Raw genomic sequence first — 15,179 nt, 5'->3', positions numbered from 1 at the left:
TTTAGGCTAAGGCCTTTTCAGGTACTCACTTAGAGGGAGGTAATGCCCATTCAGTGAATAACAATCAAAATAATCCCTGTCCTCAAGGAGGTTATGTTGTAATAAGGGAAGACTACATATATAAAGGGACTGAAAATCAGGGAGTCATTCCATAGTGGAATGGTGAGAAGTTCAGAAAGTATCTTAGAGATCTGGACCCCAATTATATAAAATGAGAATATACCTGTAAGGATCAAGACACTCAGAGGAGTCTAAGTTCCTGGTGGGGAAATATGTGACTGTTTGAAACGAAATTACTGACAACCTGGGTAAGCTGAAAAAGACTTCCCAGAAGTGGCGCCTGAGTCAAGATTTGAAGAGACCCCTTCTGTCTTCCAGCCACAGAAGCTATTCCCCAAACTCTACACTCATCTCTCCTCTCTGTGCCTCCATATGTAGCTTGTCCCACATATATTCAATATATTCCCTCCTCTCATTTGTCCCTTATAATCCCTAGCTTCCTTCTAGGCTCATCAGGTTCCACTTTCTACACAAAATCTTTTTTGATCCTCCAGTTTTAGGATTCTTCCCCTCCTCAAATTGCCTTGTATTGATCTGTGTATCTGTCATATATCCCAAGAGAATATAAGTTCCTGGCACAGGTATTGTTTTTGTTTTCTCTTTGTATTTCCCAGCACATGGCACAATGCCTGGCACGTGGTAGTCTCTTAATCAAAAGTTATTTTCTTTGCATGACAAAGATCCTGAAAAGTGGAAATGAGAAAAAGACTGATATCTCAAGCATGGGGAATGAATGGTTTGTGCAAATACGGAGAGGCTGGATTTGTGGTATACAATTCTGGGAACAGCAAGCTATCCAGTTTTGCTGTAGCATAAGCCTGAAAGAACAGGGCAGTAGGAAATGGGTCTGAAAGGGTAAATAAAACCAGATTGTGAAGGGCTTTCAGTGCTAGGCTGAGGAGTTTGTATTTTATCCTGTGGGCAATAGGGAGCCACTGAAACCTTTTGAAAAGGTAAGCAACATGATCATACTCATGCACTAAGAAGATGATTTTGGAAGCATGTGGAAAATGGTTAGGGTAGGGGAGAAACTGGGAGCAGGAAGACCAATTAGAAGGCTAATATAATAGTTCAAGTGTGAAGTAAAGGGGCTGCAAACTAAGGTGGTGACCACAAGAAATATTGTGGCCGTAAAATTGCTAGGACTTGTCAAATGGATATAATGTTAAGGGAGAGTAATGTAGAGGAGAAAGTCAAGAATGACTCTAATGTTACAAACCTGGTAAATGGGCAGTTAGTGGTGAAAGGGGAGGATAAGAGTGGAAGTTTGTCAGTTCTATTTTGCACAAAGAAATACATACAAGACATCCAGAAGAATATATTGGCAGGCAGGTGATGATGTAGAACTGGAGGCTAGTAAAGATTTATACTAGATGCATAGATTTAGGAGCTACCTACATAGAGTTAAGTCAACAGCAAATATTTATTAAACTCCTACTTTGTGCCCAGAACAGTGCTAGGCATAAATGTGTAAATACAAAGAATAAAACAATCTCTGCTCTCCAAAAGCATCCATTCTAATGGATGCATGAAACCCCAGCAGGCTCAGAAAGTCTTGGACCACCCAGTGGGATTAAGTGTAGGCTCACTTCATGGTCTCTCCTGTCAACTCTTTGGGTAAGACTCCAGCACCAGAAGAGGTTTAGTCTTCATCCACTTCCATTTCCAGATAAAAGGCATAAACTTATTAGCATGATATCATGAAATGAGAGTTGATTCCAAGGAAACCAAAGTGCAGGCGTTAGAAAAGATCCTGTAGTCAGACAAGAGGAGAATGAATATCTAGCCTCTGGCCTTCATATGCTCATATAAGTAAGGTGAATTCACCTGTCAAGCAGCAATGATTTCTTTTGGTACCCTGCCAAAGTCAAACAAGCAATTAATTCTTTGTGTCTACTATGACAAGGTAATTCACCCCCAACATGGTGAGCATGATACTCCGAAGATAAATATTAATCTCCAACCTTCATCACAGGGTTGAGTTCATCATGGTTCCATGAAAACTTACTGTGAATGAATTTGTACTTAGTATTTTGATTTTTTTTATTTTAAAAATGGTGCTGATGATGATGATCTTGTGCATAAGAAAAGTTTAATGCATTCCTGGCAGTCCTCCACTGGGTCTGAAAAAAGACTATTCTTTGACTAGAGGTTACAGGCATCATTGCAAAGTCCACCTCTACATTTAAAATTTACAAACCTTGTGCTATCTTCAAAGAAGCTACCCTTTCTGATCATAACCTACTAGTATGTTTAGTCTTTCTGTTGTAGCATACAACTGTGCTCATCATTTCAATTTGTGATTTTATTTTTCAAAAAAAAAATTTATTTTGATTACCCCACTTCATTTTACCCTACACAAGCAAATTGAGGAATCCAAAATCCTCTGCCCATATACAATCTAGTTTTGAGAGTAAACATTTCTCAACATGAGTCTACCCTGCTTGTTAACAAATAATTTTGGATCACAAGTGGCACAAATTGTTTTGTACCCAGTGCAAAAACAATCACTATTACAAAAGAAATTCAGAACCCTTGAGATCAGAACTTATGTTGATTTATCCTCTTATGTCCTATGTATTATAGAACCCAACAGTGAAAGACCTTATCGGTTTTGGTCTTCAAGTAGCCAAAGGCATGAAATATCTTGCAAGCAAAAAGTTTGTCCACAGAGACTTGGCTGCAAGAAATTGTATGTAAGTATAAAATGCTCTGTCTATATCTTCCCAATTATTTAGAGACTAAATGAAACAAGCAGAAATGTAGTGGTGATTTTTGCCATACGTTTTGTTACTGCAATCATGTTGTTGTCATTATGTAAAAGGTCCTTTATTTTTGTTGCAGTTTCAATTGATGTATAAGCATCGTCTTGTAAGAATGTGGGTGGAACTTTCAGGATTTATCCACCAGAACATTAAAAGGGACTCTCTGGAGGGGGTCTTGAACAGCTGTTATATACACTTGCTTTTCTTGGTCCTTCCCACCAGTAGCCCCTAATGTTGTGGTTTTATGCTACGTTAACTTACAGAAGGGAGAACTTGATCTCCAGCATTCTGCATTATGAAAGAAAAAAAAACTGGTAGGCGAATACCATTTCACTGAGGCTGCCCAAGACTTGATTTGGATTTAGACTGGCTCAGTCCTACCAAAAATGGTATTTAGGAATGAATATACAAAGAACTTTATTTGTGTCTGGCTGCCTGGGCTGTATAATACAACAGTCAACAGTTAGTGATTGATTCAGTAGTTTCCCATTTTATTGTACTGATTCATGATATATGGAATGAATGAATGAGTTTTGTTATTAATTGCCAGCCTTGGTTTTCTGCAAATGGAACAGTTTAAGGCCCATTTTTTTAAAAGCAACACACCCTAGATATTTGGAATTAATTTTTATTGAAACTTGATATTTGTCTTATGTACTGTATAATGTATTGTAATAATCCTTTACTAGGAAAAAGGGATGATATGTTCTCTCCGTACTAAACAGACTAGTCCTTGGCCAAATTGAGAATAACATAAGAAAGATGGCACAGGATACACCTACTGCAGTGTAACGTGCTCTTTTAACCTTAACTCTCGATGTTAGTATTAATTAAAAATGACCTGTGAGAATTAATAATTGCTTTTGTGTCCAACATTGACGTGCCAAAGTGTAAAACAGCACAAGATACAATTCTATGCAATGTCAACATCTAAGCAGCAGCAAAGTGATTTTCTTGGCGCCATGTGAAGAGTACTGTCATAGAGGTGGCAGGGTCAATCCATTTATGGATTTGTAATACCAATGTCATATGTACTTACTCAAGACTTCCATTTTAATTTAGTGCTAGTTAATAGATGCCAGATATGAAGAGCTCATTCCAAAAGTCATAGATTTCAAATGCAAAAGCTGCTTGCTACAATCCAGAGAATATTCAGTATCACTATCAATCCATTTTTACCATTACAGATAATAATTTTTGTCATTTCTGTAGGCTGGATGAAAAATTCACTGTCAAGGTTGCTGATTTTGGGCTTGCCAGAGATGTGTATGATAAAGAATATTATAGTGTACACAATAAAACAGGAGCAAAACTGCCAGTGAAATGGATGGCTTTAGAAAGTTTGCAAACTCAGAAGTTTACTACAAAGTCAGATGTGGTAATGTACACTTTCTATTTAACCTGATTATACCGTTTTTCTTATGAAATTTACATGATATATTCCTGCACCTCAGTAACTCAATTAGACTTGTCCATTGTTCTGTTAAATACAAACCAAGATTATAAATCTGAATTGAAATAAGAATGGAGATACATTGCTAGAAATATATGTATGAGGGTAAGTTGTTTGATAAAGACCACTTCTTGTACCTGATCGATTCATTCCATTATATGTAACAGTACTGTCCACATGGTAGGTTTAAAGAGTCTTTGTTTAATTTAATTCTAAGTTTCTTCATATATTACCTTGTTCCTCTCTGTTGCTGAAAGAGTTTCAAAGAAAATTACATTTGAAAACATCACTATTAGAATAATTGTTGGTCATGTTTCATACTACAAGGAAGCAGACAGCCTAAAGTAGCATAAATAAGTACCCTATAGTTTTGATAGATGGTCAGAGATGCGTATGTAAATTAGCACAGGGTTTGGCTTCCCTTGCAAACCAAGCATTTGAATGTTGACATGGTATTATCACTATAGCATGTGTTTGCTTAGGCTCTATGTATTTTATGGTTCATATACAAAAATTAACTCATTAGCAGGGAAGTAATGCAAATGACTACATAGAAAGAAGACAGAAAAGGAAATAAACATTTATTAAGTGCCTGCTATATGCCAGGTACATGTTAAGCGCTTTACAAATACTATCTCATTTGAGACTCATATATAACCCTAGGAGAAAGGTATTGTTATTATCCCCATTTTCAGTTAAGGAAACTGAGACAAACAGGGGTGAGATGACTTGCCCAGGATTACACAGCCAGTAAATGTCTGAGATCAGATTTTTAACGCAGATCTTCCCAACCCCATGTCTAACACTTAGTCCACTGAGCCACCTAACTGCAAGATAAGCCTTGCTAATACTTATTCATTTAGATTAATTCCAAAACAATTGAAGTGTCAGCAAAATGTCAGATTTGGAAAACTTCACTGTGATGATTTTGAAAGCAAGCAGAAATGAGTTAATTCCCACTTGGGACCAGCTTGGCTCTTTCTGATCACATCAAATTAGAGCTAATGGTCCTAAAACGTTTCCTGAAGATTTTTTTTTTCAAAAAACCTGGGCAAAGTCTAAGTGGATAGAGCACTGGGGCTGGAATCAGAAAGACAGGAGATCAAACCTAGTCTCACACTTATTGACTGTGTGATCCTAGACAAGTCCCTATACCTGTTTGCCTCAGTTCCTTCATCAGTAAAATGGGGATAATAATATAGCACCCGCCTCCCGTGAGTTTGTGGGAATTAAAAGAGATAACATATACAAAGCACCTTTGCAAACCTTAAGGAACTTTATAAATTCTAGGTATTAGTATTATTGTCATCATTATTACTCACAGATAGGTCTCTTATCTGTAAGTGGGAAGGTGAGAAGGTCTATGATGGAATGCTACTGGCCACATTTGGCTTCTTTTCTTCATTTTACCTAATTCAATGTTCATTCTATTAACTTACTTACTTCATTCTATTTACTTAGAGGTATAGTAAATGTGTCTTTTATCTCCACATATACATCCTTGCCTGTAAGTTGCCTAACAAGTTTACTAAGCAAAAACAGATTTCTGGGTACTCTGTCTGGTACAAGGATGCCTTGAACATTCTGATTTATGCCCATTTGAATGTCTTTTTTACCCTAGCATATATCCAATGGGAGAAATATGACCTGGTGTATTCTTGAGTTTTCTATGAAGCACTTTGATCTCTTCTAATCAAGAAATAGTATATTATCATAAAGCCTGGTAGACCAAACATTATCTTAGGATCAAGAACTCTTGAATTTTTAATCCCAGCTTGAATTCAGATTTATTGCTGGATTTTTAGCAAGTGACTTAACCTCTTCATGTCACTATTATCCACAGTTCAAAGATGCCAACATTCCTCATAAAAACTATGATTTAACTACTAATGAAATGCATCAAAAATAATAAGTTAAATAGTATTGCGTTTCTTGAATATAGGCTTCCACGTATAGTCTGAACACTTAAAATCAGATATCCTTATACCCAAGGTTGCACTGTCTCTATTGAAAGAAAACAAATATATGGGTGTTCCCTGGAAAATAGATGCAAAAAATAACCATATTTAAAATTTGAGAAATTTTTAAATCATCATGATAACTTGAAAAGAACATTTGCTGAATGAGCAAGGATTCTTAGACTTTGTATTATGGACTCCTTTGGTAATCTAGTGAAGCACATAGATCCTTTCTCCAAGCAATATTTTTAAATATATAAGATAAAATGTATGAGATTGTCCAATCAACATTTATTAAGCACCTACTATGTGCCTGGCAATATACTAAGCACTAGGGAAACAGTTAATAAAAAGCAAGCCAGTCCTTGCCCAGAAAGAGTTTACAATCTGGTGAGAGGAGACAGCACAGAAGAGAAGGTAGGAAATGGGCAAAAGGAGAACAGAGGGTATTTTGTTCCATGGAGTTTAAAACTAGGCAGAGCAGCAGGTGTTGAGTAGAGCTGAAAAGTTCAGTTTCTGCCCTCCATATAGGAAGGCATTGGGAGGAGTTTGTTCTACCCTCCAACTCTCCAATCAGAGGCAAGGGGAAGCTGAGGGAGATTGTGTCAGTCAAAACGCGAGTTAGCAATGGTGAGGTGATGAACTTAATCTGATGGAGACACCTTGTTCCATGGAGTTGAAACTAAGTAGAGTGGTGGATGCAAGAGTAAAGTGAGGATTACCAAAGAAACCAATTACACTTAATTAGTTATCAAATTTTTAAAAATACAAATTCACAGTCATTAAATTAAGATCTTCTAGTCTAGAATCTCTGGGTGTCTTGCCCTTCCATAATTGGTAGGGATGAAGACAGACTGTGCTAGCAATGAGCAGTAAACAGTAGGCTCTGAAAGAGAATGCCCTGGTCCAAGAGAGTAAATTGGATGCCACACCACGACAAATTCATGGAACTTTGAGAGTTGACATAGATGGTAGTAAAAGAACTCCAACCAGCACCTGAAAGCCTGAGTCTGATCAAGAACAACCCCTAACAAAAGGGTGCCACAGAAGGGGTACCATAGAATTTGGGGAGATGACTCTCCTGCACAGCTTATCATCTAGCAACAGAATTCTTTCATAATGAAGGCATACTAGCCAAGCCCCATCTGTGTTCCTGTTTCCACACAGCTGTGGGCCAAGACACTGGGGAAATTTAGAATGGCAAAAATATGAAAAAGAAATGCCTTCAACCTAAACATTTAAAAGCTTGTACTAAAGCACTGCATAATGACTTTACATAATTTTAAAATTCAATAAGTTCATTTGATACAGCTTCATGCAATAAAGCTTCCAGATTTCCCTGTGCATCAAAGTACGGTGCTGGCCATTGGCCAACAAATGGCAAGGCTTTGGATTTCTCAAATTATATCATATTTTACTGTATTTTGATCGAATTTGTGTGTGTAGTGGCATAACACTTAAGAACTGCTTAACAGAATAACAGAAAAGCGAAGAAAATAAAAACTGGCCCAAATCAACCGACTTGTGAGAAATCTCCAACTCTGGTTTTCATTTCATATCTGTACAACAGCGTGATAGAGTTCTAACAGCACTGGGTTCAGAGTGAGAAGACACGAGATCAAATTCCAGCTATGCTTCTTACTACCTTTGTGACCCTGAGAAGGTCACTTGGACATCTCTTAGAGCCTCAGTTGCATCATAACATGATGGGCCTGGACAAGATGATTTCTATAGTCTCTTCCAACTGAAAAAATCTTTGTTGGCCATTATTCTTGTCACACACACACACACACACACACACCCCATATTTTTGGTAAACAGTTGAAATTGTTTTTTTCAACAGATTCATTTTCTCTTCAGAGCAATGGATCCCAAAGTGTCAATAAATATAACGTTTTTATATAATATACATTTAATTTAAATAAATAGTATATTATAAAGAAGCTATGTCAAGGATGAAAATTGAGCATGTTTTAGAGAGGTAAGGAGTAAGGAATAACGTGAGAGCTTTGAGACAAAATGATACCATTCAGCTGCCCACATGAAGTAAGAGTTCTTTCATGACTGCACGCATGACAGCAAATGGCCAGAAACAGTTGTCCACAACTGAAAGACTGTTGGCCACTGCAAGCAACAAACTCTGGTGTTATTTACCTACCAGAATAAAGTAGAACTTTACCTACAAGGCAAAATGCAAACTCTTTGTGGAAAAAAACTCCTGAAGATCCCTTCCTCACTAGATTTTTCAGTTTCAGGCTTTTAAAAGATAACATTTAAGAAATCCCAAGGAAAAGAGAGTGTCCTTGTGTATCTTAGAAACCCAGTTCTACCAGCTTGGCAAGTCTATACATAACAATAGATCTCTTTTCCTTCAAAAATTTACCATTTCTAATAGAAGAGCAAACAACTTTGTAGTTTGTTAGACTACTGTAAGCATTTAGAACATAAAGCAGTCCAATAAATGGGAAAACTGGTAAGGAAGACTTTAGGTACAGGTAAGGAAATCTTTTTCCACATAGCTGTATCTGTCATATTCCCTGATCCATCCACATCAAGACTGTATACAAACAAAAGGTATTTTAAGAGTCAAAAGGTGGCAGACAGATGCATTTTGAAAAATAAATTTCTTACCAACCCCTCCCTCCCCCCCACCTCTGATGGCCCCAAGAATATGGCAGTGAGGAAATGGTGAACTTTTCCATCCTCCCATTCTTTGAATGATCTCGTGGCACCTTCCTGCCCTGTTTTAACCCCAACATGGGAAGGGGAAAGGGAAGAAAGAGGGGAATAAGCATTTATATGGTACTCACTATGTGCTGGACACTGGACTAAAGCTCTTTACAAATTTATCTCATTTGATTCTCACAAGAACCCTGTAAGGTAGGTGCTGTTATCTCCATCCAGGGAGATAATCCAGGGTTACACAAATAGTGACTTTCTAAGGTCAGATATGAACTTGGGTCTTCCTGACTCCAGGCCTAGCCCTCTGTCCACAGCACAGATAACTCTCCTCTGATAACAAATACAAACTACTTTTTCTTGGTAGCTCACTACTTCCCATTCTATTAGGGGCAGTGGAGTGAGGGCTGAGCCTGGAGTCAGAAAGACTTGAGTTCAAACCTAGACTTGGACACTAGCTGTGTGACCCTGAGCAAGCCACTTAACTTCTCTTTGCCTCAATTTCCTCATCTATAAAATGGAGATCATAAAAACACCTACCTCCAAGCGTTGTTGTGAGGATCAAATGAGATAACTGTAAAGCCCTTAGCACAATGATGAACACATGTTAAGTTGTACGTAATAGTTTGACATCCACACTTGCTTGGCAATTCAAAGTGAAGCATGATAGTCCCCCCCCCCCCCCAAATACCTAGCTTAAACACAAAGCGTACTAGGGTCCCAGGACTTCAATAGGAGGAGAGTAAAGTAATTAGAACTGCATGTTCTCCAATCCCCTTTCTCTCTCCTGGAGCAACCCCATATGCATTTACAAATCTCAGATTCATCGTGCTATCAACTGGTCCAGCTCTTCTGAAAAGTCATTTGGAACTATACCCCAGAAGTTCCTAAATACAGCATTCCCTTTGGCCCACAATACCACTACCAGACCTGTAATCCAAAGAGATCAAAGAAAGAGGAAAAGGACCTGTGTCACAAAAATAATTAAAGAGCACTTCTTTTAGTTATAATAGTTACAGCAGTTCTCTTAGTAGCAGCAAAGAACTAGAAACTACACAGGTGACCAACAATTGAGGAATGGTTAACAAATTGGGGAATGATAAACAAATTAGCTGTATGAATATAATAATATACAATATATTACACTGTAAGAAATTAATAAAGAAATGGTTTCAGCCAAACCCAGACATATTTGTATTAACCAATAGAGAGCAAAGTGAGTAGAACTGGGAGAAAAATTTATACTTTAACATCAATATTGTAAAAAAAAAATGAAGTATGCCAAAAGGCTTAAGAATTCTGATCAACACAATGATCAACAATAATTTCATAGGTGTAATAATGAAAAAGTCTGTAAAAAAATGAAAAATGACAGAGAGGTAATGGACTAATACGCAGAATGTGACTTACTTTTGAACATGGCCAAAGCAGAAATTTTTTTTTTACTTGATTATGCTTAACTATTTCAAGGGTCTTATATTTCTGTTTTTCCCACTGGGGAGAAGGGGAGAAAGGAAGGAGAAAAAAATTAATGCTTCATAATTTAAAGGGAGAAAAATAAACCTAGTAAGATTTGTATAAACTGATATAGAGTGAAATAAGCAGAGCCAAGAGAACAATTTATAAAATAACAACATTGTAAAGAAAACAGCTCTGAAAAACTTAAGATCTCTAATCAATGTATGATCAAGTATGAATGATTCCAGAGGATCAATTAAGAAATGTGTTACCTACCTCCTAAAACAGATGTACTCAAAGGTGCAGAATGAGACATACTTTTGACATGCCCAATTTGGGAATATGTTTTGCTTGACCATGTACATTCATTGCAAGGGTTTGGTTTTGTCTCCAATGGAGAAAGGAAGATGGAAGGGAGAGAGAATAGACTTTTGATCAGAGGGAAAAAATTTTTTTTAAACAGACTGCTCCATGGGATCTACCATGCATGCCTTCCCCTCATCCTTCCTTCTAACTGCCACTGCAAGCAACAGTCCTGGTGTTATTTATCTACCAGAGTAAAATATAACTTTACCTACAAGGCAAAATGCCAACTCTTTGTGGAGGATCCCTTCCTCACTATTTCTCAATCTCAGAGATGCAAAATAGGGAGGGCCTGAAAGCTGCAGTGCGATATCAGTCTCTAAGGGATTGGGGCCAGAATGCAGAGAGTTGTTTAAAATAGCAAAGTGGGAAGAATTTATCCCACCTCTCTTCCAAGAAGCAGGGGGACTGGACACACTGTCTTCCAGATAGCTGGTGTTATGGTTTTTATTACTATTACCTCTGTTATTGTTTCTATTGCTACAAAACAAAAATGAAACAAAAAACTCCAGGGGTTTAAGGGCATGATTGATGGACTGACCAGATTTGGGGGCGAAATCCTATACAATACAATACATATGCAATCCTATATATGGACCAATCTAGAATTTACTTTTAACCTAATGTGGCTAAGATTAAAATTAATCTTAACAGTTAAATTATACCAAAGCTGAAAACATTAATATTACGTAATTGATGTAACTGTATCCCTCCAGACTAAGTCCCTAAAAGAATTTAGATTATTTTGTACATCCTAATACTGCAATTGCTTTTGAGAAGTTTTTATTGTTTTATTCTTTTGCTGTATGATCTAGAATGCTGTTGAGTTATTCTAGGGGGAACATGTTGGTGCATTTACCAGATAACTGCTATCTTATCACAGGTGATATTTTAATTATTGTTTAGGCTTAGAACTTTTTGAATACTTGACAAATAAATGTATAAGATATAGTTCATTTTGCCTGATTCTAGTTCAAACATGCCATGAAATTGGTATCCTATTTTTCACCCTCAAAGAAAATCCACTCCTAACACAATGTGCTTGAAATGGGAGAGATTGTATCATTGAATGTTTAAACTCATTCTCTCATCACTGAAATCTGATGAGTTAGCTCACATTTCAAGTTGCATGTTCAAACCATTCTAACCTGAATTTCTTTTTCCTGTTTTTTTTTTTTAGTGGTCTTTTGGAGTGCTTCTTTGGGAACTAATGACTAGAGGAGCACCTCCTTATCCTGATGTTAATACCTTTGATATAACAGTTTACTTATTGCAAGGTCGAAGGCTCTTACAGCCTGAGTACTGCCCAGATGCACTGTAAGTCCTCCTTCAGAATCTTTGGTGATTGAGGATCAACTTAGGGGGGTGGTTAGGAAGTCTTCTCTAAATGTGAATTTTTATGTTGTTGATAGAAACCATTGCTTCAAATAATCTTTCTTTGGTTTCTCTCTGAAATAGGTATGAAGTCATGCTAAAATGCTGGCACCCAAAAGCTGAAATGCGTCCCTCCTTCTCTGAACTGGTCTCAAAGATATCGGTCATATTCTCCACATTCATTGGAGAGCATTATGTTCACGTGAACGCAACTTATGTCAATGTAAAATGTGTCGCCCCCTACCCTTCCCTTTTGTCATCCCAAGACAATGTTGACAGGGAGGTGGACACCTGACAGGGTGTACTCATACTTCCCTATGTGTGAAAAAGCTACCATTGTGGTAGTTCAAACAAAAGCAGATGTTCTATCCACTGTTTTTTCTTTTTCCACTGCCTAGGGAAAAACACCATCATTTGTTTGTTGTTTTTGCCCAATATTGCACTACTGTAAGGATTTTATATTGTGTTATTTAAATCCATGCAATTCTAGGGAGTTTTCTAACTCATCAAATTATCTGGACCAACTGCTGCTGCCTGGGATTGAAACTAGCATGACATTTGAGACATAAAGTCTGACCCATTAAGTGAAAGTGTGTACAATTGACAAAGAATCACTGCTCAAACTTGGCTTTACATTGCTGGTTACATTATGAGAATTAAAGTGACAGATTTTGAAAGTCTAATGGACCATAGTCAATCCAGAAAAGGAACTGTCTTTGGGACATAAACACAAACATTGAGATCAGACTACCTATTTAGAAGTCCAGTATTTCAAAAGGTGTCTTTTCATGTTGTATAGGTTCTAGCATTTTTTTTTTGTTCTTAATCTTGACATTTTTGCCCATTAGGCAAAAGGGTTCATTAAAGGACTGTTGAGTAAATTCCCTTTCTTAGGGGAAGAATCATATATAATGTAGTCAAAATTTCAAAACAGCATGACACAGAATGCTTTTTATAAATGTTTGCATATTGTATATAGACAACTTTTAGATTATTTTCTTAAATAAAAATAGTCCTAATGGCATATTCAGTTATCATGTAGACCTCAGCTCTCAAAAAATGACACTGTTAAAATTGTGACTTAATTAATCTGGACATTTTGGATGTTTTTTTCTGTATTTTAAGAAATTATTGTTCTCTGAGAGTAAACATTTGAGTTGTAATGATAAACATTTCTAGAGTTAAATCAATATGTATCCTGAATAGAATCAGTCTGAATTTTGATAATTGTGCCCCACTGTGGCCCTCGTTTACAGCAATTCCTAGGAGTCAGTAACCCATAAATATTAGTCCCTGACGTCCAGGTGGCTTGTTCTCCATTAACACCACTAACTAGTGACACAAGAACATCCATTCAGTCCAGTTCTGCCACTGTGCATGTAGATTTACCCAACTTATGGCCAGGAAAGTACATTTAAGAAACATATTCCTAAAGTTCTGGCCAGTTAGAATGGAATCCAGTAGCTCTAGATTGAACCCTGGTAATGTTTTGTTCTGTGGAATCTTGTGCCTACTACTGTATAGTGCATGTGGTATAAGATGGTTTTGTCCATGTTAACACAAAGTATTATATTTTTATAAAAATGTATATTTTTAATGACATACACAATGTTTTGTTAAGGCCACAAAATACTGCACTGTGAACATTTCAGAAAAGGTATGTCAGACTTGGATTTATACCTTGGGGTGACTTTTTTTTTTAATGACTGTAAATAGTGATAAGGAAATGCACTGATTGCCAGTACACCCCACCCTCATGACATCACCTTCACTTGAGGCCAAGGGTTAGTTAGCATAGCAAGCTAGAATGGAGGACATGTTACACTGAAACTAATGAACAGTTTTACTGTTCTTGTAAGAATTATTATAACCAAAAGTTCTTTGGGGAGGGTAGTAGGCATCATCAGGTCCTCTGTAGTGCAGACACATTTCACTTCAGAGGTACGTGTTCTATTGTATATAGTGTAGATTCAGTGAGTGTCTGACAGAACTCTGCTCTGGGACAGTAATGTATCATCTCTACCCTTCTCTTGGCTACAAAAGTACTTGGGACATAAGGAGCTTGTGGGAGTGAAACCCACTGACAAAGACTGCACACTTGTACATATACACACATGCTTGGAAAAGTTACAATGTGAAAATCATGTTTACTATTTATGAACTCTTTGTTTAATAAAGTTAACATTGTGTCTGGCACAGCCTGTAAGAGTAAGCGATTCTTGTAAGAATCTGATACTTTTCCGTGCATATATACCTGCAGACGATCTGAATGGTACTTTGTATGTTTATAATTGTTGTTCTGGTATAATCATAGGAGGTGAATAAAGAGATTAACATCCTGTGTCTTCTGAGTTAGTCCTTGATAGTCACACACAGCTTCTACTCCATTTACATAATGACAGAGGAATCTTAAAATTGACTTAGGATTACAAAATCAAAATAAGGTGGTTTTTGTGTTTTGCCATATGTAAATACAAGAACTTGCCTTCTTGAGCCACAATCCATTGCTTTACCTGCAAACTAGCATGTAGCCTTTCAACTTTGAAGACATATGACTTCACAGAATGAGGACACTTCAGCGGATCTTATCCTGGGTTACTGAACTGACTATATTTCTCTGTCAGAAGGTGAGTCTCTGGGTCACTGGTTCCTACCCAAGTTCCTCATTCAAACACAAGAAAAGTATGAATTAAATTATACAGGTCATAGTCTTAAGGTTGTGATGACTGTAAGCAGAGAGACCCTCTGGTTTGAAAAGAAAAAAAAGCTCATTACTCCCATAAACACTATCTCCGTCCTGAAGGGTCCCTAGTTTTATTATCCTTCAAACTGTAGGGAAGTTGCCAGTGACTATACGCAGGTGTTTTCTATGCTACCTTGGAAAATGGAAATTACAAGGGAAAGCTTCACTTGCCCCTTTTCAGTAATTTGAAGCTTCCAGCCATCAGTAAGCCCATGTTGAAAACGCAGTGAAATGGTGGAGCTGACCATTTGCAGACTCCTGAATACAACATGTTCCTTATTTGAGAAGTGAACCTTAAATTAGGAGGACTTTTCACTCCTGAGTGC

General features: G+C 37.2%; 1 protein-coding gene across 2 annotated transcripts in view; it reads left to right on the top strand.

The window, feature by feature from the left end:
- Positions 1-14,451, top strand: part of MET (MET proto-oncogene, receptor tyrosine kinase) — a 153,743-nt gene extending 139,292 nt beyond the window's left edge. For both annotated transcript variants that reach the window (XM_072652967.1, XM_072652966.1), the window contains 4 exons: positions 2,647-2,756; positions 4,038-4,203; positions 11,917-12,053; positions 12,195-14,451. In XM_072652967.1, coding sequence (XP_072509068.1) covers positions 2,647-2,756; positions 4,038-4,203; positions 11,917-12,053; positions 12,195-12,405 — 624 coding nt within the window. In that variant the 3' untranslated portion in view covers positions 12,406-14,451. The remainder of the gene's footprint in view (positions 1-2,646; positions 2,757-4,037; positions 4,204-11,916; positions 12,054-12,194) is intronic.
- The last annotated feature ends 728 nt before the right edge of the window (positions 14,452-15,179 follow it).

Source organism: Notamacropus eugenii, chromosome 3, assembly GCF_028372415.1.
Source record: "Notamacropus eugenii isolate mMacEug1 chromosome 3, mMacEug1.pri_v2, whole genome shotgun sequence".
NCBI lineage: Eukaryota > Metazoa > Chordata > Mammalia > Diprotodontia > Macropodidae > Notamacropus > Notamacropus eugenii.
The sequence above is the reverse complement of the archived record's forward strand: the minus strand, read 5'-3'. Positions and strand labels throughout refer to the sequence as shown.